General features: G+C 34.1%; 1 protein-coding gene across 1 annotated transcript in view; it reads right to left on the bottom strand.

The window, feature by feature from the left end:
- Positions 1-23,203, bottom strand: part of MALRD1 (MAM and LDL receptor class A domain containing 1) — a 544,472-nt gene that overhangs the window by 80,971 nt on the left and 440,298 nt on the right. Inside the window, exons 35-36 of the mRNA XM_074324842.2 lie at positions 16,122-16,247; positions 11,482-11,548 (exon numbers count right to left, since the gene is read on the bottom strand). Coding sequence (XP_074180943.2) covers positions 11,482-11,548; positions 16,122-16,247 — 193 coding nt within the window. The remainder of the gene's footprint in view (positions 1-11,481; positions 11,549-16,121; positions 16,248-23,203) is intronic.

The following is a 23,203-nucleotide window of genomic DNA, read 5'->3' as shown; positions in this document are numbered from 1 at the left end:
ATATTCATCTACCCCGGTAAACCCGTTTTATCATTCTAATAGCATCACAGTTAATTTGCTTGAATTTCCCAGGCTGTAAATATCTGCAATAATATTAGTGTTTCTTCTTTTTCAGTATTTTTTTCTTTTACTTCTTTTGTTTGCTCCTTTGGCTAAATCCTTTTGAGCACATTGAACATTTCCAGTGCTAGCAGACCTTTCTTTCTCTTATTCCTCACTTTAAGGGAAAAGGCTTTCAGTTTTTTTGTGTTTTTTAAATAGACATACACATTTGAATTTTTTGGAAGGGAGAAACTACATCTTTGACTTTTAAAACTTCTACCATGTCATCCAATCTGTTCAATTTTAGCATCTCTTTCTTGGGGCAATTTTGGTAATTTATATTTCCCATAAAATTGTCTCCTCTGTGTGTTGGACTTGAAAACAGTAGGCTTGCATGGCCTCTCAAGCTTGCTACATAAAAGATATCTAAATGCTCTCCTCTTTGAATTAACTTTTTGAAACTTTGAAATGATTTTCATTTATGAAACATTCAAGTGTTATTATGAATATCCACGTTAGTCCTTAGCATCTGAGTACTATGTTTGAAAAAAGAACAGAGGCCATGATCTTAAATTTTGTTGATTTATTCTGTATTCTACCTAGTAAAGAACTGTTTTTGGTTGCTATGGAGATGATGTTTTTCATCATGTTAAAAAAGAAACTGGCAAACAAATTACTTGTGCATCCCACTTAGATGCAATATTCAAAAAAAAATTCTTACGTAAATGAAACAATTATGAATTATACATTTCAGCAATACAGATCCCTTTTCAATTCATAGCTCTATCATGGCAGAGAATGTTGTTTCCTTGTCAATGTCTATTTTCTCTTCCCCTTTAGAAAAAGGTTTGGTGATTTATTCCAAAACATGGAGTCAAGGAAGGGTGGGTGCAGTTCATACCTGAAGCCCGGTTTACCTGTTTTTGGAGTCATATCCCTGTCCTCTTTTGTACACTGCATAACACATATGCGTGTGGGTTCAGGGACACGTCTAGACAGGAGGTTCGATACGATGGACATAAAGATCGAAGCTGGAGTTTTTCACATGGTCACGGTGGAAAAGTGCAAAATGGGCAAAAGGAGCAGCATGGACATTCATAGGAACAAAAGTGCACAGTGTGTTAAAGAGCAGCAGATGGCCAGGTGCAAACAAAGTTTACCTCTTGAATTTCTTCAGGCATTTGATTGAAATCTGCATGTACAGAATTTTGTGGTTATAGAATCGTGAGACACCTAGCCAAATCTCCCAAGAAGCAATATACCGCAGTGGGTGATAACCTAGGACGACAGATTCTGGCCAAAAGACAGGCTTGAATCTGAACCGCACCACTTCTTATTCTTTGTCGCTGGGAAAATAACATAATTTCACCAAGTCTCTCATCTCCTTATCTGTCAAGTTAGACGCATTATCATCTGCCCTATAGATTTACGTGAAGATCAAAGGCATGCCAAATACTTACGTGTCTGACATGTAATTATTGCTAATAATACACTCCTGATTTTTAACATTTGGGTCAAATGAAAGAAAAGCTATAGAATAGTTCCAGTAACTGTAAGTACATTTCTTCATTTTCCTTTCGCCTGTCTCAGGCAACACCTTTCCTACATCTGGCCCAAGGGACATTGCTTAATTGCTCCATGTTCTAGTTTTAGTCTGTGGTAGATGTACCACAGTTTATTCAACCACTCTCCTGTATGTAGGCATTTAGGTTGTTCCCAGTATTTTGAAATTATAAAAATGCTACAGTGAGTAACCTTGTAGACATGTATTCTCACAGTGCTGAAGTTGTACCAACAGTTTATATTCTAGAAGTGGAATTGTTAGGTCAAAAAGTACATGAATATGCAGTTTTGTTAAATGTTGCCAAATTCACCACCAGAGGAATTATACCAATTTGCATTTCCATGATCAAACTGCTTGTTTCTTCACATCTTTGCCAACAGAACATGTTGCTTGCCGGGTAGGTGGGAAATAGCATCTTAGATGGTTTTAATGTGTCTCTCTCTTTACTGAAGTAGAATCTTTTCATATGTTTAAGCATCATTTTAAATATTTTAAAATTAATCATTGTCCATTTTTAATATAATGTTTGGACTTCCCCATATTTTAAAATAGTTCTTTAAGTATTAGGGATACTTAGCCTTTTTCTGAGATACATGATATAAGCAACTTTCTCTTAGATTGACATTTGTCTTTTGATATTGCTTATGGTATGTGTTTTTGTTTTGTGCCAGGAAAACGATTCTTTTAACCAAAATTTTATGTAGTTAAGTTTATCAGCATTTTCTTTGATTGCATTTGGACTTGAGTCATTGAAAAAAAACTTTTTCTTACATCCAGATTATAGAAAAATTCACCTTGTCTTTCTCTGGAATATGTATGGTTTCACTTTGAATTTCGAATCTACCTGAAGTTTATTTTTATGTGTGTATGGTGTGTGGTATGGTTCTAATTTTACCTTTTTTCCAAATAGTTAAGTAGTTTTCCTAGCACTTCTGTTTAAAAAGTCCATTCTTGCCTACTGATTTGTGATGCTATCTTTATCATTTACTCAATTTTCACATGCAGTTGGATATATTTCTAGACTTTCTACTCTATACCACCAGTCTGAAATGTCCATATTGCCTACTGAAGTGTCTGCATTATTTTATTAATAAGAGCTTTATTCTATTTATACTATTAGGGCTACTCAGCCTCTCACAGTTTCTCTTATTCAGTGTTTAACTAGCCAGTTCCATGATTATTTTTCCATATGCACTTTAATATCAAACTGTTTACCTCCTATGAAAAGTTTCTGGGTATTTTTATTGGTATTGTATTAAGGTTATAGATAACCTGGAGAGAACTAAGATCCTCACGATGATGAGTCAGCTACCCAGAAAAGGAAATCTCTTTCTATTTGTTCAAGTCTTTTGGGATTGTATTTATCATATAGGTTTGCTTTTCTTTTATTAAATTTATTCCTATATATTTAATCTTTTGTTTTTATTGTAAATAGGGTTTCCTTTTCCATTTTGTCCTCAGTTTTGCTTGTATATATGGACCTTTTATTTCTGAATGCTATTTTATATCCTTCAACCGTACTTATTGAATTGTTTACTATTTTTTTATTTAATTAATTATTTTTATTAAATGTATAGGGGTGACAATGGTTAGTAAAAGTACATAGGCTTCAAGTGTACATTTCTATAATACATCATCTATATATTACATTGTGTGCTCAGCACCCAGAGTAGTTCTCCTTCTATCACCATATACCGTGTTTCCCCAAAAATAAGACTAGCCAGACCATTAGCTCTAATACATCTTTTGGAGCAAAAATTAATATTAGACCTGGTTATATTGTATTATATTATACCCTGTCTTACACTATATTAAAATAAGACTAGGCCTTATATTAATTTTTGTCCAAAAGACGCATTAGAGTTGATGGTCCAGCTAGGTCTTATTTTCGGGGAAACACGGTATTTGACCCCCTTACCCGCTTCTACCATTCCCCTTCCACCTTCCCCTCTGGTAACCACTAAACTGTTATCTGTGTCTATGAGTTTTTTGTTTCTTTTTTTGGTTATCTTGTTCTTTCGTTTCTCTAAGTTTTATATCCCACATATGAGTGAAGGTATATATGGTTCTCAACTTTTTCTGACTTATTTTGCTTAGCATAATAATCTCAAGATCCATCCATGTTGTCACAAATGGTACTATTTCATCTTTTCTAATTTTAATGCTTTCTTGGTCATATTGTATTGCATAGTATCTCCCATACAATACAATATTAAATATCAGTGAAGACAATGGTCATACTTGCTGTGTTCCTAATCTTAATGGAAATGCCTTTAGTGATTCTCTATTAAGTAAGATGCTCAATTTAGGAACAATGAATTTATATTTTATCATATTAATAAGTATCAGTTGGATATCAATTCATATTTTCCCTACACTTAATATTTTTTTAAATCAGGACTGTATATTAAATTTTGTCAAAGTCTTTATTACAACTCTGTAGACAATTAACAATAGGTTTCTTTGTTTCTTTGCTTTGAGAAGCCTAAACCTAGACTATTCTCTTGTCCTTATTATTTGGTCTTTTTTCACTAGAGGTCATGAGGGTATTTTTGGTTATTTTAAAGTCTAATATTTTTACTAGGACATGTCTTGGAGTTGCTGACTTTGTGTCAGATTTCCAAGGTAACTGTTGGCCCTTTCATTATGTAAATTCAGATCTCCTTCACTTCTCAAATTTTTTTCTTGGATTACAGTTTTAAATATTAATTGTGTTCCATTGTTTTATTTTCCTCCTTAGAGACTCCGATTATATGCATGTTCTTTATCTTCCACTTTAACTACTTTTTCTTTAACTCATTTTACTTTATCTTATTTTAGTTTTTTATTTAATAGGTTTTTTTTTTAATTTATTGGGGTGACACTGGTTAGTAAAAGTACATAGGTTTCAATTGTACAGTTCTATGATACATCATCCTTTCATCACATTGTGTGCTCACCTTTTCACTATCTTGGTTATTTTCACAAATGTGTTCAACATTTTTTAACTGGACTCTATTCTCCTCCTGGGAGAATTGTAATTTAGTCTTTTTTTGTTTTATTTCTTCCCTGGGTTCAATCAGTTCTTATTTGATTGTTACTGTTTTGTTATCCATTTGTATTTAAACTTTGGATTTCTTAATTAAGATGTGGGTCCCCCCGCCCCCATATTGCTAAATGCTTTTTTCTGACAAGAGTTAATTGATAGGGTCTTGGAGTATTTTCCTTTTAGCTTCATGTTTCTTTTTTATTATTTTTGTTGTTGTTGTTGTTTTGGTGTGGGAAGTAGATTGTTCATAAGCTAAATTTTATTTTAAATAGTGGCTTTGTACAAATGGAAATTGCATTTATTTCTTCAGTTCAAGCGTAGGGGTGGGGATGTGAAGTAGTTTACAAGATTCCTAGTTTAAGAGCACCCTCTTCTGTCATTGTAGCAAAGTAGAGTTTCTTAATGGATATATATATTTTTAATTTATTTTATTTTTTGGTAACTATTCTGTCCTATAAACTGGACAGTAATTTCCTCTTAGTATAATGAGCATATCACATGCTCAATCAATACACATCTTGCTGCCTACATAGAAAGTACCCAATAGTTCCTTAGTGATGGTATTTTGGGGTATAGTGGGTCATTTGCTCATAACTAAGTATATTTAAGAACATATTTAAAAGTACTAATACCTTTTCTGGAAATTTCAGGACTTACCATTTTTATTCATTCATTCATTCATTCATTCATTCAGTATATTATTGAAATAGCTCTTATGATGTCAGAAATGTATTAGGTACTAGTGATGAAAGTTATGGAAAACATGACTTTTATTTTCTAGGATAATGGTTTTCAAAATTTTTGTCCACACACTTCCCAAAAGAGTATTGAAAAACTTTGTAGTCCCTTTAAAGTTAAGTCAAAATTTAAAAATTTTCATCTTAACATGAAGCTATTGCAAAGGGCATGCTCTGCAGGCTACTGTAAATAAAATTTTCACCACTCTATTAAATGTAGACATTGAAATGTAAGTACCATGGTGATTAGATACACATCACCTCCCAACAAAACATGCACAAAGCAGTTTGTCTTTGGCAGTTAGAAATATTAATTGTTCCTTTTCCTTCTTAAACTAATATTTTGATTTCTCTTTCTGAGAGATTTCTGTCCTAATTTATTTTATGCTTTAAAACCTTTGAATATCTTTTTAAACCTTTCTGCAATAAAATAAGAATGATTTATTTTAAAATTTTCAATGACCATAATTGTCCAAGTTATCTTTATAAATAAGACTAGTAAAAAATGAACAAAACAAATTTTGATAGTCACAAAGGATACAAAATTTTGGAAATGTATTTCTTAATAGGATAGATAGTGCAGGTTTTCATAAAACTTTTTTTTTTATTAAACTAAGAATTAAAAAAAATAAAACTAATACCTATGAAAATAACAAGGTGAGGGAAGCAACAGAGAAACCCAGAAGGAAGAATGAGCCATTCTCTCTGGTTGATTTGGGAATGGTTCCCAGGGAAAATGCCATTTATATTAGATCTAAAGGATTAAAATGCATCCTTTGGGCAAATAAGGTAGCAAAAGAAAACTCTAGGCAGAGGGAACAGTGTGTGCAAAGATTGGAGAAAGAGAAGAATGTGGCCTGTCTAGGCTAAATTTGTGATGCCTATTAGATATTGAAATGAAATCTGGATGAAATCTGGGGTATTGCTAGCAATTGAATTTAAGAATGTGTAATTTAATGGATAGGTTTGGGCTGCTGCTAAGTTGTACTCAAAATCTATAAAGCAACCCAAGCTTAGATGAGATCATGTAGTAAGCAATGGAAGGCAGAAAAGAGAATTTCAAGCACTGAAGACTGGAGCACTTTAGTATTTGGACATCAGGGGAAAAAGAAGGAAACAATTAATAAGGGTGAAAAGGGTGACCAGTGATACCCCAGACAGCAGGTAAACAGAAAAAGTGATCCACCGTCAAATATTGCCACCTTGAGAAGGTGACAAATGAGAAATGACTTCTCAAACAATATGGTGAATGTTTAAATTAAAAATATTTATTACAGTAAAAGACACTTTGCTATTAACCCCCCTCAAAACACTCCCACTCGCTTTGAACACTTATCCCATCATTCTGGCTACTTTCTGAAGCGGTTCTGAAGTCCTGTTTCATGAGTGTCTTTAGTTGTGCTGTCGCGGCTGCCTCGATGTCCTGAATCATTCTGACTTTGGGGAAGAGCCAGAAGTTGCATGGTGCCAGATCCGGTGAATAAGGTAGATAGTACACACTGTAATGTTTTTATGTGACAGAAATTGCCATATACCAGGAGCGATGTGTGACATGGAGCATTGTCATGATGGAGGATGATTTACAGCACACTTTAAAACACATCTTCTCTCAACTGTAGCTCACACCCGACTGTACCAAACAAATTGAAACTTGTCACACACAGTTACTAAGGTTTGACATGATACTTCCTGTATTGAAGATCCCTGCCTTTCTGTTGGATGGCACTCGGCAGCAGCATTCACCATATTTTGTGATCACAACGGAAAGGCTCTGTGTCACACATAGCTTCTGGTATGGCAATCTCTGTCAAATAAAACCATTACAATGTGTTCTCATCCACCTTATTCACCAGATCTAGCACGGTGTGACTTCTGGCTCTTCCCTGAACTCAAAATGACCATAAAAGGTAAACGTTTTGAATCAATTCAGGACATTGAGGCAGCCATGACAGCACAACGAAAGATACTCGCGAAAGAGGACTTTCAGAACTGCTACAGAAAGTGGTAAGAATGACAGGACAGGTGTGTTTGAAGAGATGGGAAGTATTTTGAGGGGGATTAATGGCAATGTGTCTTTTACTATAATAATTTTTTTTAAATTTAAACATTCACCATAGTTTTTGATTACTGTACACAGACACACCCCCACACACACACACACACCAGGGGTGCCAAAAAATGTATACACATGACTTGTATTCAGATTTTGTTATGAGTATATAATGAATATTAAAATTTAATACAGTTTTTTCTTTCTTAAAATGCGTATACATATTTTTGGCACCCTCTGTATATATGCATATAAACATGTATATATACATATGCACATATCATTTTTATTTTCGTTTTGAGTCTTTTTTTTTTTTTTAATTAAATACTCTTAGAATACCTAGGAATTTTTGCTTTCTGTAGTTTGTTACTATGTTCTTTGATACATAAAGATGTTTGACTGTCGTAACTTTTGGAGTGAGTCATTTTAATTTAATAATATCACTTTAAAAAATGTATTTAAGCTATAATTTTGTGGCTTTTTAAAACTAATAAAGACACTACACTTTATTTTTATTTTCATTTGCCAAATCTTTTTGTTCTTATCTTTTTTTCAGTTCTTCTTCTAGATCTATTTCTTGTTTAAAATTAAATAGATATGAAATATAAATATAATATGTATGGCATAAATATATATAATAAAATTGTCTATATAATTAAATATGTATTTCAATTTGATGCTGCTGCCTATTTGTCTCTTTTAACCTTGATGACTTGATTTTCTTTTCTTTCTTGTTACTACTTTCCTGCCCTTCACTTTTAATTTGGAATTTATATTACATAGCGCAGTCTATTTTTCTAACAAACATATTACTATATCAGAATAATATAATAACCAAGTCTTCTAGGTGAGGGGTGATTTCCCTCTTGTGGCTCATGCTTGGCTTCTTCAGCTCTCAAACATGCCAAGATGGTGATGGTTCTCAAGTGGGAGAAAACCCTGGTTCACCTAGTAGTTTCTGCTCTTATGCATAATTACAAACTCCCAGGAAACAAATGACCTACTTCTAAAGTGTCTCTTCTTAGAGATTATAGATAAAGCCTGAAAACCTTTTCTCAAGGCACCTTAGATCCTCAGAGGAAATCTAAAGGCTTTGGTGATAGGCCTCCTCAGGGACCCGGGAAAATCTTGTATTCACAATGGCCTGGAAGAGAGGTGGGTACTGCTCTGCTCTCCTCACTTCTTTTGGTGACAAAGGCAATGAATTACCACTCATTAATGAGGCAGTAGGGCCTGACATAAAGCCAACATCTTTCTATAGTGCCCTATAGTTACTCTAAAACTCTGTATTCTAAAGCTGCCTTCATTTAACCTTAAATCCAAAAACGAATACCTGTATGTGATGAATGGACTGGATACTAAATTTACTTGGAAATAAATTTGACACTAAGTGCAATTAGAAATAATTTAAATGATTATTTGGCATTTCAGTAAGACACATTACACTTTGAAATAAAGAAGTGTGCAAGGGTGGATACCGCAAGATTATTTGTGAGAGCAAATAATTACGAACTAAGCAACCATTGGTAGGATTAATGGGGTTAATTAAACGATGACAAACCCATATATTAAATGATGACAAACCCACAGCATAAAAAGGAGTGATAAAATAATACTGATGGCTAGCATTCTATAACGTCTTATACGTGTCAAGCACTGTGCAAAGTGCTTTACATATGTTAACCCCTTTAAATCTCACAGCTACCCGCTAAGGTAGCTGGTGTTATTTTCTTCATGTTACAAGGAGAAGCCAAAAAACAGGCCGATTACGGAGTTCCCCAAAACCACACTGCCAGTCAGTGGTGGGTCTAGAGTCATATGTACCGATGCAGAAGAATAGCATATTTCGTGAAGAGAGAAAAGAAACCAAGGTACAATGTGTATGCATAAAGTATAATTCACATTTTTTTAAGACACAAAGTACATTTGTGTGTGTACATGTGTTTGTGAAAGGGAAAACCATCTCTAAGTAAACATAAAACAGATTACTAAAGAGTAATATTTGGATGTTAGGATTTTTACTTTTTGTCTGTTATACTATTGTATGCTTTCAAAAAATTACTAAGGTAAACATATATTAATTTCAGTTCACAATTTTAAATACCATATTATAATGTAAATGTTTTTTTGAAAGTTATTTTTTCACACCTATATTATTGATGTCATTAATTCCAAACATTTGTTTATATTGATGGTGATGTATTAATAGTTATTTAGCTATTGAAAAATATTACCATGTTTCCCCGAAAATAAGAACTAGCCAGACAATCAGCTCTAATGTGTCTTTTGGAGCAAAAATTAATTTAAGACCCGGTCTTATATTATGTTTTATCATATAAGATCGGGTCTTATATAAGACCCTGTCTTATATTACGTTATATTATATAGGACCCGGTACGGTATGATATATGATATGGGATGATATGATAAAGACCCGGTCTTACAGTAAAATAAGATCAGGTCTTGTATTAATTTTTGTTCCAAAAGATGCATTAGAGCTGATTGTCCAGCTAAGTCTTAATTTTGGGGAAACAGGGTATTTACTATCAAAATTAACATATTAAAATATTTGATGGACTTTCCAGTCAATGAATTGCTTTCTACAATTTTCGGCATTCATTTCCTTTGTTTAGTCCATCTCCCTCTCAGTCCTCCTCTCACATCTTCTCCCAATATTAGTTTTCTTGTTTGAGAGTAACAAGTTTCAGACGTTACCATCTGGATTTTGATTTTTAAAGTTTATTTAAGTACATGAGGATGTTGCCAAGAATGCAAAAGTCTTTGCTTGCTCAGCTGGGACTAGCTACAGTCTGGGCTTTCTTGTCTATCAGGGTTAGAGAGGACAAAATTCAAACCTCCTTACTGTAAACAGTTGACTCTACAAAACATTACTCAGCTGACAGTCAATATACATTATTTATAACATCATTCTCAGTTTCTTTCAGGAGTTTTTAGAAATTGATATTATACATCTCATCTTTCCATCAAGTTATTGTTTATGACAAATTAATTTCCATAAAAACAGATACAGAGAAACATATAATTTTGTTGAGATGTGAAATAAATTATGTAATGAATTTGAGACACAAAACACTTTGAGAAACCCATCAATAATTCAGTTTCAACACTGTTAAAACAGTGTCTAAATATATCTCATCATACAAGTTTTTGTTGTTTCTGTAATTCATAGAAGTTTTTACTTTTTTTAAGGGATAAACAACATTTCCTAAAACATGAGTGTTGATCAGAGGGCTATAAGAATTTAAGCAACCATTAATTAGTATCTTCCAGATACTTCTGTATGTTTTTTTATGACTTGACTATCAATCTGCAATCAGATCTCCAATAAGCAAAGTAATGTCTATTGGTCTACCAGATTAAAAAGTCATAGACACAAACATAATGGATTATGCATTATTTCCTTTGGAATTTATGAAACTGTTCTGCACAATTCCCTAAAGGTTGAGAGAAAAAAATCAAGCACTCTTTGATATGCAATGCAAATAATTCCCCCAAGAAATCATAGGCCTGTTTTTGTTTATTTTTGCTTTAAAAATATTTTAAGTATGCAAAGGTATTCCCTATCTGTACCTTAACTTTAGCTACTCATAAACATCCACTGCATAAACCAGCAATAGATCTTATTTATGCATTAATTTTTTGTTGTTGTTATTTATAGAAAAGAGAAATATAAAACTTGAAATAAAAAGAGAGAAAAGAACGATACACTGAGTTCATCTGAACTAGGATGATACCCATATAAAAATCTTTTTATAACCTGATATAAATATTAAAAACAAGGATTAATGAGTATTATTAAAACTATATATTCCATTTAATATAAAATGCTGAAATAAAATCATATTAAATGATATTTTTCTAAAATGCACTCATCTTCCTTTCATTTATTCAGATAAATGTCCATAATGCCATTATCCACTATTTTTAACTTCATGACCACATATTCACTGATGTTCTATTCTATTAGCCTCAAGAAAAATAAGTCAGCCAACTGCAATAAATGTTAAAAAAAAAAAAAAAAATAGACAGTGCTCCTTACCGACACATAGGACCATTTTTCTCCACTACACAAGTCCCGCCATTTCTGCAGTAAGCTATTGGACACTCTGAAAAGAAGCATCACAGAAAATCACAGTTAATTATAAATATTATTAGGAAGAAGAAGGACATTATTGTTAGCCATTGCACTGAATCTAAACACTGGGAGTAAACTCCTTCCTAGTTGCTGAAAGTATAAGAATTCTTCTAGGCTACTTTTCTGTATTCCCCAAATTTGTTCAGTGGCCCTGGTCCTTGGATGAGTTCATTCTCTTCACATGCCAGAGTGGTTGACCACAAGAAAAGACATTCTTCTCCCCTGAATTAGGCAATGTGATGTGCTTTTCCAGGGGTGCAGTTCCCATCTTGCCTATGCTTACCCCTCCCCATTTAACTAATTACAACAGGGAGAAGGGTGCTGAAATGAAAGTAAAGCGCTACACGCAGGCACTGGAGGCAAGCTCAGCAGAACAGAACAGATGGGAAATTTCTTTCATAAACAAGAAATGAGCTGGTTTGATTAAAAATAGCCCACCAATATGATAAAGCACAAATAAGATACAAACCATTGTTAGAGAAACCGTTTTATGGTTATTTTTGGTCTTTAGTACAATTTCAGTTTTTTTAAATAAGAGTTTTATTTTAGTAAAAACAGAAACAAAACAAAACAGTAGAGTGATACTGCAGAGCATCAAAATACACACAGCTGCACATTTTTTTTTGTGTGGGGTCATGAATAATGACTTTGATCACAGCGCGTAAAACATAGCCTGGCTTTACATCGGAATGATTCCGTGGGAATCTGGGTGTGCACTTTCTTGCATGGATAATGGAGCCCAGTGGACAGAACAGTGGCGTTGACAAGAGCAAGGAGTGAATCTTGGTGTTTGAGGACAGAGATCTGTAGATTACTTCTAAGAGTTCTTATACACTTCTGACTTAGACCCAGGTTCTTTATCCTTAAGAAGGAAAGACATAGTACACAGTGTTTTCATCTTAAATGTACTCAAAATAATTTTGAGCAGAGAGCTGATGAAATGGAAGGGGATGTATATGACTAATTAGACATGGAGAGACTAAATATATTTCCAGTAGGTAAGTAGATGGTTCCTAGATGGGAACTGGGAATCTACAGGGTTGCTATTAGAATTAGCACAGGTCCCAGGCTCTTTAGCCACATTGATGTCTCCCTGCCTTGTACCCTGTTGCATTGGTTGTCATGACCATGTGGCTGAAGGCCAATACAACTCACAACTGACTGAGAAGAAAGATCATTCTGGGAAGAATTCAAGTTCAATTCCACTCTGGTGTATCATTTTGGAAAAGCGGGAACACATATACATTGGACAAGTGATCAATATCAAAACAGAAGTCACTTTTAAGCTTAAATGTAAACAATTTGCAATGCGGCACCTATCTTTGTGGTTGTTGTTTCTCTTAATGTATATAGAGACCAAGGAAGTGACAGCTATTACGTGGCGGATTGTTGGGAAGACTTACAGTCACAGTGAGCCCTGCTTTTCCCTCCATGATACCTGCTCAATTAATGAATTGTGTGACTTTGGGCTAGACATATCAAGTACAAGATTCTTCATGTTTAAAGTAAGGATTATATCACTTTCCTTATAGGGCTGCTGGGAAGATAAATTTCTAACAACAATATACTAGTGAGTGGTATGCATAAAGTATTAAATAATTACTCTAATCTATCCGTTTATGTTTTTTTTTCATTTCCCATTAATCCTAATTTCCATCACCACTGCACTCTCCAATTTCTCCTCTTTCTTTCTTTCCCCCTCTCTATCATTATCACCATCACCTCTACCATTTACTGAAGACTTGCTCTGTATCACAGACCATCCTAAGAGTTGTACAGTGTTACCTCATTTAATCCTCATACCATTATGTGGTATACCCCATACTTAACCTTTTTTACAGAGGAGTTTTTACTTATCCTTATTACTGGTTAATAATATAACTTACTCAAGTTAACAGAAGAGAAGTAGATATTGAACTAAATTCTGGTCCTCTAACTGAAAAGCCTATTAATCTAAAACTGTTAAATAACTTATTTAGTTCACAATTTTTATAACCCCTTGTAGTTCTTGATATTATAGGATCATGAACTCTTTGAATCATGTGGTATTTATGCACTGTCATGGATTAAGTATACGTACATGTATACAATAAACTGCAGAACAGTTTCAGGAGCTGTATGGATTCTCAGAGTCCACCAGAAAGCTTGTGCAGCAAACCAAGTTCCCAGTGGGGAGAGATTGCTCCATCTTAAAATCCCAGCACAGGGACAGCAGGAGAGATTAACTGTGGCTCACAAACTTGAACTAGCTCCACAGTACTTGCCTGAGGAGCTTTTGTGTTTTGGTTTGGTTTTCAAAATCTTCTGAAACATTATTTAGCTGTTTTATTGATGTTGTTAGTATTGTCATTCGTATATTAAATTATATTCATAATATCCCAACGTATAATTTTACATTTTTAGTGCCTTTTCTTAACTCTCCTTTCAATGGCTGATTATCATATCAGGTATAGTATCTCCTTCACATAACCTTTATTAACCTCTGCAAATGACTGGAAAAAGACTTTCAACTTAAATTAAGCCAGACACATTCTGTCCAATAATTTTCTGTTGCATAAGAAACCAAAACTTGAAAATAATAAGATTTTCTAATGTAACCTGGGAACAGGCAGGACTCATTGAAATATACTTAACCTGCAACACTCATATATGCCTGAACTTGGTGTTCTTTTTAATGACTTAAACCTCGAGGTGAGGGCAGACCAGATGCCCACCATCTGTCGTGTGACCACTGGTTCCACTGGGAGAATTACTGGATGAGGTAAAGACTGGGCTCCTAAAAGTCTATGAAATGCTGACATTAAAGAAATATGATGTTTGCAAAGAAAGAGGAAGGTGTAATGGGCGCCGACACATCTTAGCATGGATGAGCTTTAAAGGCATTCTTAAAATTAGAAGCATTGACTTTGACATATTTGATTGACAAACTAAAAAGCACATAAAATATAAATAGAGAACACATAATATACTATGGATTTTATTTATGAAAACTGTTTCACTCGTTTTTATTTTACTCTAACCCAAAAGCTGCAGCAATGTGACCTATATTTTGTAAATGAACTGTAAATGAATTGGTGAATGACTGAAATAGGGGGGGCAACAAAAATGTGTTCCGTATTATTATGGACAGGTTGTCTGTCACTCAGTATGAATGGCAGATCTTCTGTTTTTCTGACCATATTTTTAAATGTACAACATGTTAAAGCTGACAACAAACCCTAACATACTATAATATATTTGTTCTCATATAGAACTATGGTGAAGAAAATCTCACCTTTATGTTAATAAATTTGGGAACTTGACATAAGTGCTGTGTCTTAATATTTTGAAGGAATGGAACTATCTCGTTAATATTGTTCTTACTCTCTGAAAAGAGAGCAAGAATATTTCCTTTTAGGTGTCTAATCTTATGTATATGCATTCCTAGTAGAGAAATAATACCAAAGAGTATTCATCTTTGCATATTTTATGGGAATAGATTTGCCCACTTCTTGATTTCCTTTGTATTCATAAAATTCATGCTGTGTGAGTATTCATTTTCAGCAGCATAACAATGCAGTTTTTTATACTATGATTTTATTATAATTATGTTTTGTCTGTTATCTCATAATGTTCTTCTCCCTTGAAAGACACAAGAATATAGTCTTACTTAGTTTCCATAGGAATTATCTACAATTTATTTAGAAAATATGACAGAATATACCTTGATCACCAATTTATATTATCTTTTAGTTGTGACAGATTTATATTGCCCCTAACTGTCTATTATTTTATATGTCTCCTACATGAAATACAAATTCAATTACTCAGGAGATATTTTCATAATAGACTATAATAAATTAGAGAATTTTAAAGCAGTTTTCATAAAAGTACAATCACAAATATACATTATCAGCTTTTGTAAACGTTCCAGAGTCAGAAGAAGAAAAAATGTTTAAAAGTTTAATAAACTGACTTTTAAACATGACTAAATCATGCAGATAGGTAGCGCTTCTAAAAAAGTGAAAGAAAATGACAAGTTTTAAAAAGTTCATAACATGTTAGATTGTGTAGGGTTTCCTTATTATAAAACCAAACAATTTACTTCAAAGAGATGATTAAATACCAATAATCTTAAAATATGTTACAGTACATTAAAAGCAATTGCTTGATTTTTCTTTATTTTGCAAACATTGTTTATATAGAATAAGCATAAGTTCATTATATTACATATTTTTAAAATTTAAATGTTAACATTCTTCTTTCTCCCCAGACCAATAATAGAAATTCAATCATTCCATGCTTGCTAGAAAATGGAATTTCAAGTTTTAAGGTGATTATTGTCTGTGGTGGTGGGGGTGGGAGATGAGGGTAAGGGGGATCAAATATATGGTGATGGAAGGAGAACTGACTCTGGGTGAACACACAATGGGATTTATAGATGATGTAATACAGAATTGTACACCTGAAATCTATGTAATTTTGCTAACAATTGTCACCCCAATAAATTTAAAAAATAAATTAAAAAAAAAGAAAAAAGAATATTTTCATGGAAATGGGAGTACCTGAGCAGCTGGACTCATCCAGTTGGAAGTCCATGCAGTCGGTAACACCATCACAGCGCTTGTGACGTGGGACACAGCTGTTAGAGGATGTACACAGCAAAGCTCCATCAGAACAGCTGTCATTGGCTGCAAAACACAACAGTCACCGTCAGCTTTTTTTAATGAATTTCTTCTAACGAAATGATAAGGCAGTTCATTGTATAACCCCTCATTTTTCTAGTCCTATACTTAAATTATATACTATGAGACTTCTTTTGGAAGAAATTTTCAATTTCAGAAATGTAATAAACTGAAAATTTAATAAATTGAAAATTTCTTCAAAAAGAAGTTTGTTGATAGAATCCTTTCCCAGCTGTGCATTATGTGTAAAATGCATTGTGTGTACTATATAGTCTGAATTGGTTTTAGATGAGGAGTCAACTTTTACGTTGAGGCAGATCTCTGTGCTATGTTGCTACCCTAATGTCGTGATACTATGTGCAATTGACAGGGACTGTAACTTGTCTGAATGTTTACCAGTTTCCAAATGGGTTCCATGAATCATGGGTAGTTACTGGGTTCCGGCTGGACCTGGGTGATGATATAAGTCACGGCAGCTCAATGTACTATGACTGCCTTTATAGCATTGTGTCAGTGCGTGGTGTCGGTATTTTACTAATCCCAGAGCCCCTTGTTGGTCTGATCTCAAGGGACAAGCATAGATCCTGCCTACAAGACCTTGGCTGTTTAAGAAAAACCTCTTTATTGATGCCTGTCAAGAGGACTGACAGTTCAGGGAAACCTACTCCTGTGAATTAACCGACCACCCTTGGATGCTATTCTTAGTCCCGAAACTGTATTCTTGGACTCCTCCCTGTCATTATCTAGTCTCTTTAGGATTATAACTTCCTATAAAGCAGCAGACTATGCTGTAGTCCCCTTTTATGAGTTAGGGCTGAGCCAGAACCCTTCATTCCAGGCTGTCATCATGTGTCTTCTCTATTCTCCTGATTGCTTGACAACCTGGAAACCAGCAGGCCTGGGGTTCAGGCCTGATCTCTGTTTTCTCTGGTTCTTCCCCAGTTGTGTCCCATGCTGATATCTGATGTCTCTGAGCTATGTAACAGCTCTTCTGTCTAGCATTGCTATGTGTTTGGAGTAGAGGGAAAGTGTCAAAGCATGAACCCACTGCACCATCTTGTCAGAAATACTGGATAGATTTAGAAAGCACTAAATCATACCAATATTAGTCTACACTGCATCTCTAACCCTGTTCCTTTGAGTCCTAGAGCTTTGCAGAGATATGTGGATGGCGGCAGGGAATAGCTGAGGTTTCCAGTGCTGACCCCAAGTTCAATAAGAGCAGCTCTGCTTTTCTCCGATATACTTAATGCACTTACATACACTAGCTTATTTGCACATTTTAATCCAAACCTGCTGCTAAAAATGTAAAAAGGGTTGATCTTGGAAGTTACTTCTACTACAATAAAAAAAATTAAGTTCAAATTTCTTAAGCTAAATGGATAGTTGAGAAGACAGAGGAATAAAGATCCCCATGTGTGGGTCTTTCACAGATTTGTGTCAGTTATGTCACGCATGTTTCTTTTCTTCCAGTGTATTTCTAGGCTGGAAGAAAATGTTTGTTTCAGTTCGCATAGGTTAGTGACACAGTTTAGTTTGAGAAATGCTTATCAAAATTTATTTTCAACTTGGACGTAACAATGATGTTCTTAAAGTATGCATTTCCATTGTGTAAAAATACGGGCTCTGAAAAGTTAAAAAGTGACACTCTTCAGTCAGCTCTCCTGCCTGCTGTGTTGGAACATCAATTCAACACCAGTAAATATTAGTGAGCTGCCACTACACAGAAGACACTGTGCTTACTTAGCACTTCCACTGGACTGCAGAGGAGGCATTTTTAAAACGAGAGATCTGAACATATACAGCAACTAAAGCAAGATAATAATACAAGAATGGTCAACAGTTCAAAACGATAATAAAAGAAATGCCAGGAGGCCAGACTTAGTTGGCCCAGCGTTGGTATAGATAAGCATTGTGAAAACAAGCAATTCCTTTAGTGTGGGGAGGCCTGTAAGAACTGGAAGTCAAAAATAGAGTCTTGAGATATGGTTTAAATTGTAATGTTTCCAAAGAAAAGCCAGTTAGGCATAAAGTCTATATAGATGGGGAATCAATGAACTTGAAATTGGAACAGCGAGTCAAGCAGTTTGCCTTTGACTGGGGAGTTTGTGTAAGAAGCAAGGCTGAAACCAGGTTGCAGAAATGGCTACAGTTCCAGGGGATGAGATCAACTTTAAGCTTTTCCAAAGGGTTAAATAACTTTTAGGATACACATTGACATGGTAAATCATATTGCAAACCAAGTTAACTAGGAAATAGCAAATTTTCCAATTCTTATAAGATGAAGAGATGTTTATAAAAAAGAATGTGTGTACATTATATATATGTATGCGTCTATATATCTGTGTGTGTATGTGTGAATATATACATATTTTTATTATCATTGGTTTGTATTCCAAGGGGATGAGAGATCATATGAGATGATATTTTTAAGGTTGTAACTAACATAATACGTTGAAATTTGTATATAAAGATAATAGATACTACTCATTTACTTGTAAAGCATTACTTTTAATGCTACTTTCAGAAATACTAATCCATCCATATTCCTTCACCCAATTTCCAGTGTAACTGATAGCTTGTTTCAAGTTGATTGTACAATGAAGAGTTATAACTTATAAATAGTATAAATCCTCAATTATGGTTCAAATAGCATTGAAAGACATACAAATATATCTAAGAAAATAAATGTTTTCAATTTATAAAATGTTTTACTTTTTTCCTTTTTGATAGGAAGTTTATAGTTTAGACAGTTTCATAAAGTCTACAGTTTAGACTTCATGAAATTAAAAACAAAACTTATAGTTTCTGTGGTATTTTAAGTAGTATAATATTAAAGTTAATGGATATTTATTAATTTATTTTTAAAAGTAGGTAATAAATTATTAATGCAATGAATATTTATTGACAGCCACACAGCAAAAGACGTTTTACTGAATATAGGAAAACAGACTGAAACATTACTGTCTTTTTCTCCTCTGTTATTAATACATATACAGCAAAGAAAATTTCCAAACTTAGTCCAAATAAACTATATATAAAATGTATAGGACACTCAGATTTTCCCTGGACAATTTCTACATTGTCCACATTCTCTTTCAAACATTACGCTTTACTGTTTATAAAAATACCTATTTCAATCTGCCATCATCCTAGAGGTCGATACTTTTTCTTACCTAAAACAAACTAAGTAACACAGAGAATTTTGTGACTTTAAACTCATTTACTTGTGTGTATGATACATTATAGATAAACAATTCATGAATGTTTCATTGGAGTTACTTCCCTAGAGGAAAATTCCTATAATGGATTATAATTTATGCATAAAAATATACCCAAAAGTAAAGCAAGTATGACCATGGATGTGCATCCATTCAACACTGAAATAAAAACGCATGTAGGCCGCAGAATAAACATGGTCTTTGGGCCATGAGAATGAAGGCTACACCTCTTCGAGGCAGAAACATACCTAGCACAGAGCAGGGTGGCTATTTATTTCATCTTTGAATTAAATCCAACCACTACTCTTATTGAAATATCTTAGCAGTTTAAATAATTTTTAATAAAACTATAATAATAATCTAATGGGGAAGGATAATGATAATTCATTGTGTGTGTACTACGCACTTTAGCATATTAACTCCTTTAATTCTCCAATACCTCTGTAAAATGACTTAATAGCCATGGTTTTCATGTTGAGTAAACTAAGGGACACCTTTTAAGAAGGGGGATGTCAAATGCAGAAGATATTCTTTACGCTGTCATTGAGAAGAACACCCTAGGAGGCTGGGGGCATAGGTAACATACAGTTCAGTAATAAAAACACTGATAAATGCTGACCCACAAATCTTAGGAGCATGACCCATTCCAGCTCTTCAGAAATGGCACTCAACCTCATAGGACACACTGACTATCACTGGAATAAATTAAAGTTAGAAAGTAGGCAAATTATCCTCTTCTCTCTTTGTTTTTCTATAATTGATGGAGAGCTTCCATTGCCTCTCTTGGGCCATCCTCTACCTCCTCTCCCTGCTATAGGCCCTGGCAGGCTGAACTCTAAGAACACATCAACAAGTTTCTTTGCTTTTGGATTAGGATTAGGTTTTATGGTAAGGTTTGGTCAATGAGTAGCACCAACAGAAGATTAATATTATACAAAGGGAAGAGATTGTGAGATCACTTCTTAACCAAAGAGTACATCTTTTCTCAGATGGATGTATTTAACTCCAGATTCAGACAACAGTCCCCTCCTCTCACACCCTTTGGTCTATGAGTGATAAAAGCCCCACTCTTACTATCCCTTTTGGTTTCCCTATGCAAACTATTTCCTAATAAATAATCGCTTCATTAAAATATTCTCAAATTTACAGTATCAATGTGCCACGTATTTCTTAACAGAACATTGACAGAATGTCAACATCAGATGAAATCCTGAAATCTTGGCAAATAGGGTGCTATCAGTAAGAAGAATGTTCCTAGTTTTGTGCTATTTTCCCATATAATGAAACCACTCTTCTTCATTTTTTTAAGGGAAAAGAGATAGTTTTATAAATGAAGTATCACTTCAGTTCATTAAAACAAGATGTTTCCAATGAGAGGCAATATTAAATATGAATTACCTTTAAATATTGAATTCATCACAGATATGTTTAAGCATTCTGATCACTAGAACATTTATTTTTGCAAGAATCAAAGGTCTTCAAATATCAATTGTTATTGATTTCCCTGCTTAAAATTGTAAACATCCCAGAATCCTGTTCCTACAACTTTTAAACATGAGCAAGCCTCTCAAAACAAACCAACCAACCAACCAAACAAACCTCTTATTTTGTCCTACATCTCACTTTAAATGTCAACTTTTTGAGAGAGTTGACTACAATCGATTTCTCTTTGCCATTTCTCTTTTTCTCTACAAAAGACTGACTCCAGAATTCTTCCCTCCCACTCCACAGCAAGTTCTGTCTCCAACGTCACTGGGAACCACTCTTTGCTTTTCCCCATCTATGCTTTTTAGGTCTAATCTCTCAGGAACATCCCAAGCTGTGAATACTCTCTGATACTCCAGGCTTTCTACCTTTAAGATCATTGGTCTCTTTTTGCTGTCCTGAGATGTCTATGACCACATCTCAGTATCTTTCAATGTTTGGTTTTTAACTTTTAGATGTGCCTTAGTATTTTGTCTGCTACCTTATCTTTTTCCTCTCTCTGTTATCTATACTCACAGCTTCAATCAATATTATACCTTTAACTGCTAGGTAAATTGCCATCATTGGATGCTTTATTCCGTAATTTGCCTCCAGCATTTTGTCCATTATATACTTATGGCCATGTCTGTATATATCTTGCTTTATCTCTTTCCTGAGCACCAGACATCCATTTCTAAATACATTCTGAACATTTCTATGTGGATGTCCCACAGATATCACAAATACAATATGTTTAAAAATGAAGCCACATTCATATCCTAAGAAGTCCTTCTCTTCCTATTTTCCCCAGCTCAGGAAACAGCAGGTTCACTGTCCTGTTGCCCAAATCAGAAATTTGGAAACCATTATTGATTACTTTCTCTTCCTCTTCACATGACAGTCTCATAAATCTATTCCTATCTTTACCTCACTCCATTATCTTATCAATCTCTTTATATTTCACCTGTAACGTCTCCTAACCAGCCCGCCTTCCTCATTCCAACCCATTCCGATTACTACCTGGACATTTGCATAGCGTTGGCGTGATGGGTGAGGATTTTTCAAGATCTAGTCCCTCCTTATCTCTCCAGACTTATTTCTACATTTTCTCACCACAAACTCTATTCTTGTTATATGAAACGTGCTTCAATCAACAACTTTTTCTCTCTTCTTGGAACATTCTTCACTAGAATCAAGCATCTCTACTTTACTTACCTAATGACTACTTGTTTTTCCAAATTTCACTCGTGTTCAAATTTACAGACTCCCTAGCCCCGTAGTTAGACACTACTGTATATGTTTAACAGCCCTGTGTTTATCTCTGTCACAGAACTTACCACATGGTATTCCCAACTATCACTTAATAATCTCCTTCAATAATATATAATGTATATATGGACTGAGTGGGTACAATACCATATCCATCTGTATCATTAATGCCCAATACAATATGTGGTATACATTACATTCTTAATGAAAGTTTATCAATGAATGCATGAGTGTGAATTTACAAAATACCATTCTAAACCAGTAGGTGAGCCCAGAAAAAAAATATTATACCTTTAACTGCTAGGTAAATTGCCATCATTGGATGCTTTATTCCGTAATTTGCCTCCAGCATTTTGTCCATTGTTCATTTCTACACACAGTCATGACTCAATTAAATATTTTAGAGATGGATAGAAGCAATTCTCTCATAACAGTCTACATACAATGTGGACTTATTTCCCTTCAAGACCAGAACTTCATATGTTGCCACCTCATCAAACACCAATTTTCAACAAATGTCTAAAAGTATAAGGATACAGTACTTTTCTAAGCTTCTCTTTAAACAGCATTGTTATTTGAAGTCAAATATCTTATGACTATATGGAACTTAATAAGATTTCTACCAGCCCAATTATAATAAGGCCTTGAGGAGAACATGGATAAGTAATTTGGCAGGCTTCATTTTCTTTATTTGCTTCCATTTGTTTACCTTGCTTCTAAGAAAATATAAGACCTGGCAAGTTGGCTTTATTACCTGTACTCAATAACAGAGAGACAGAAAACCAATCTCTAAGGCTAAGCCAGGAAAAGAAGTTCACAGATTTAAGGCTAAAGCTTTTAAACATCCTAGGGCTGTTTCCTTTTTCCTTCATTCATCTTTACTCTTTTTTCAATAGTTATCATAATTCTGATGCCCGCACTAAACAGGGTGCTGAAATTGCCTTATATTTCTTTCAAAGATCCCCTCTTATGATTACATTTCTTTTTTTTTTTAATTAAAGTTTATTG

Source organism: Rhinolophus sinicus, chromosome 1, assembly GCF_057876585.1.
Source record: "Rhinolophus sinicus isolate RSI-liver-muscle chromosome 1, RSI-T2T, whole genome shotgun sequence".
In the NCBI taxonomy this organism is placed as follows: domain Eukaryota; kingdom Metazoa; phylum Chordata; class Mammalia; order Chiroptera; family Rhinolophidae; genus Rhinolophus; species Rhinolophus sinicus.
Note: the sequence above shows the minus strand (reverse complement) of the source record. Positions and strands in the feature narration are given on the sequence as shown.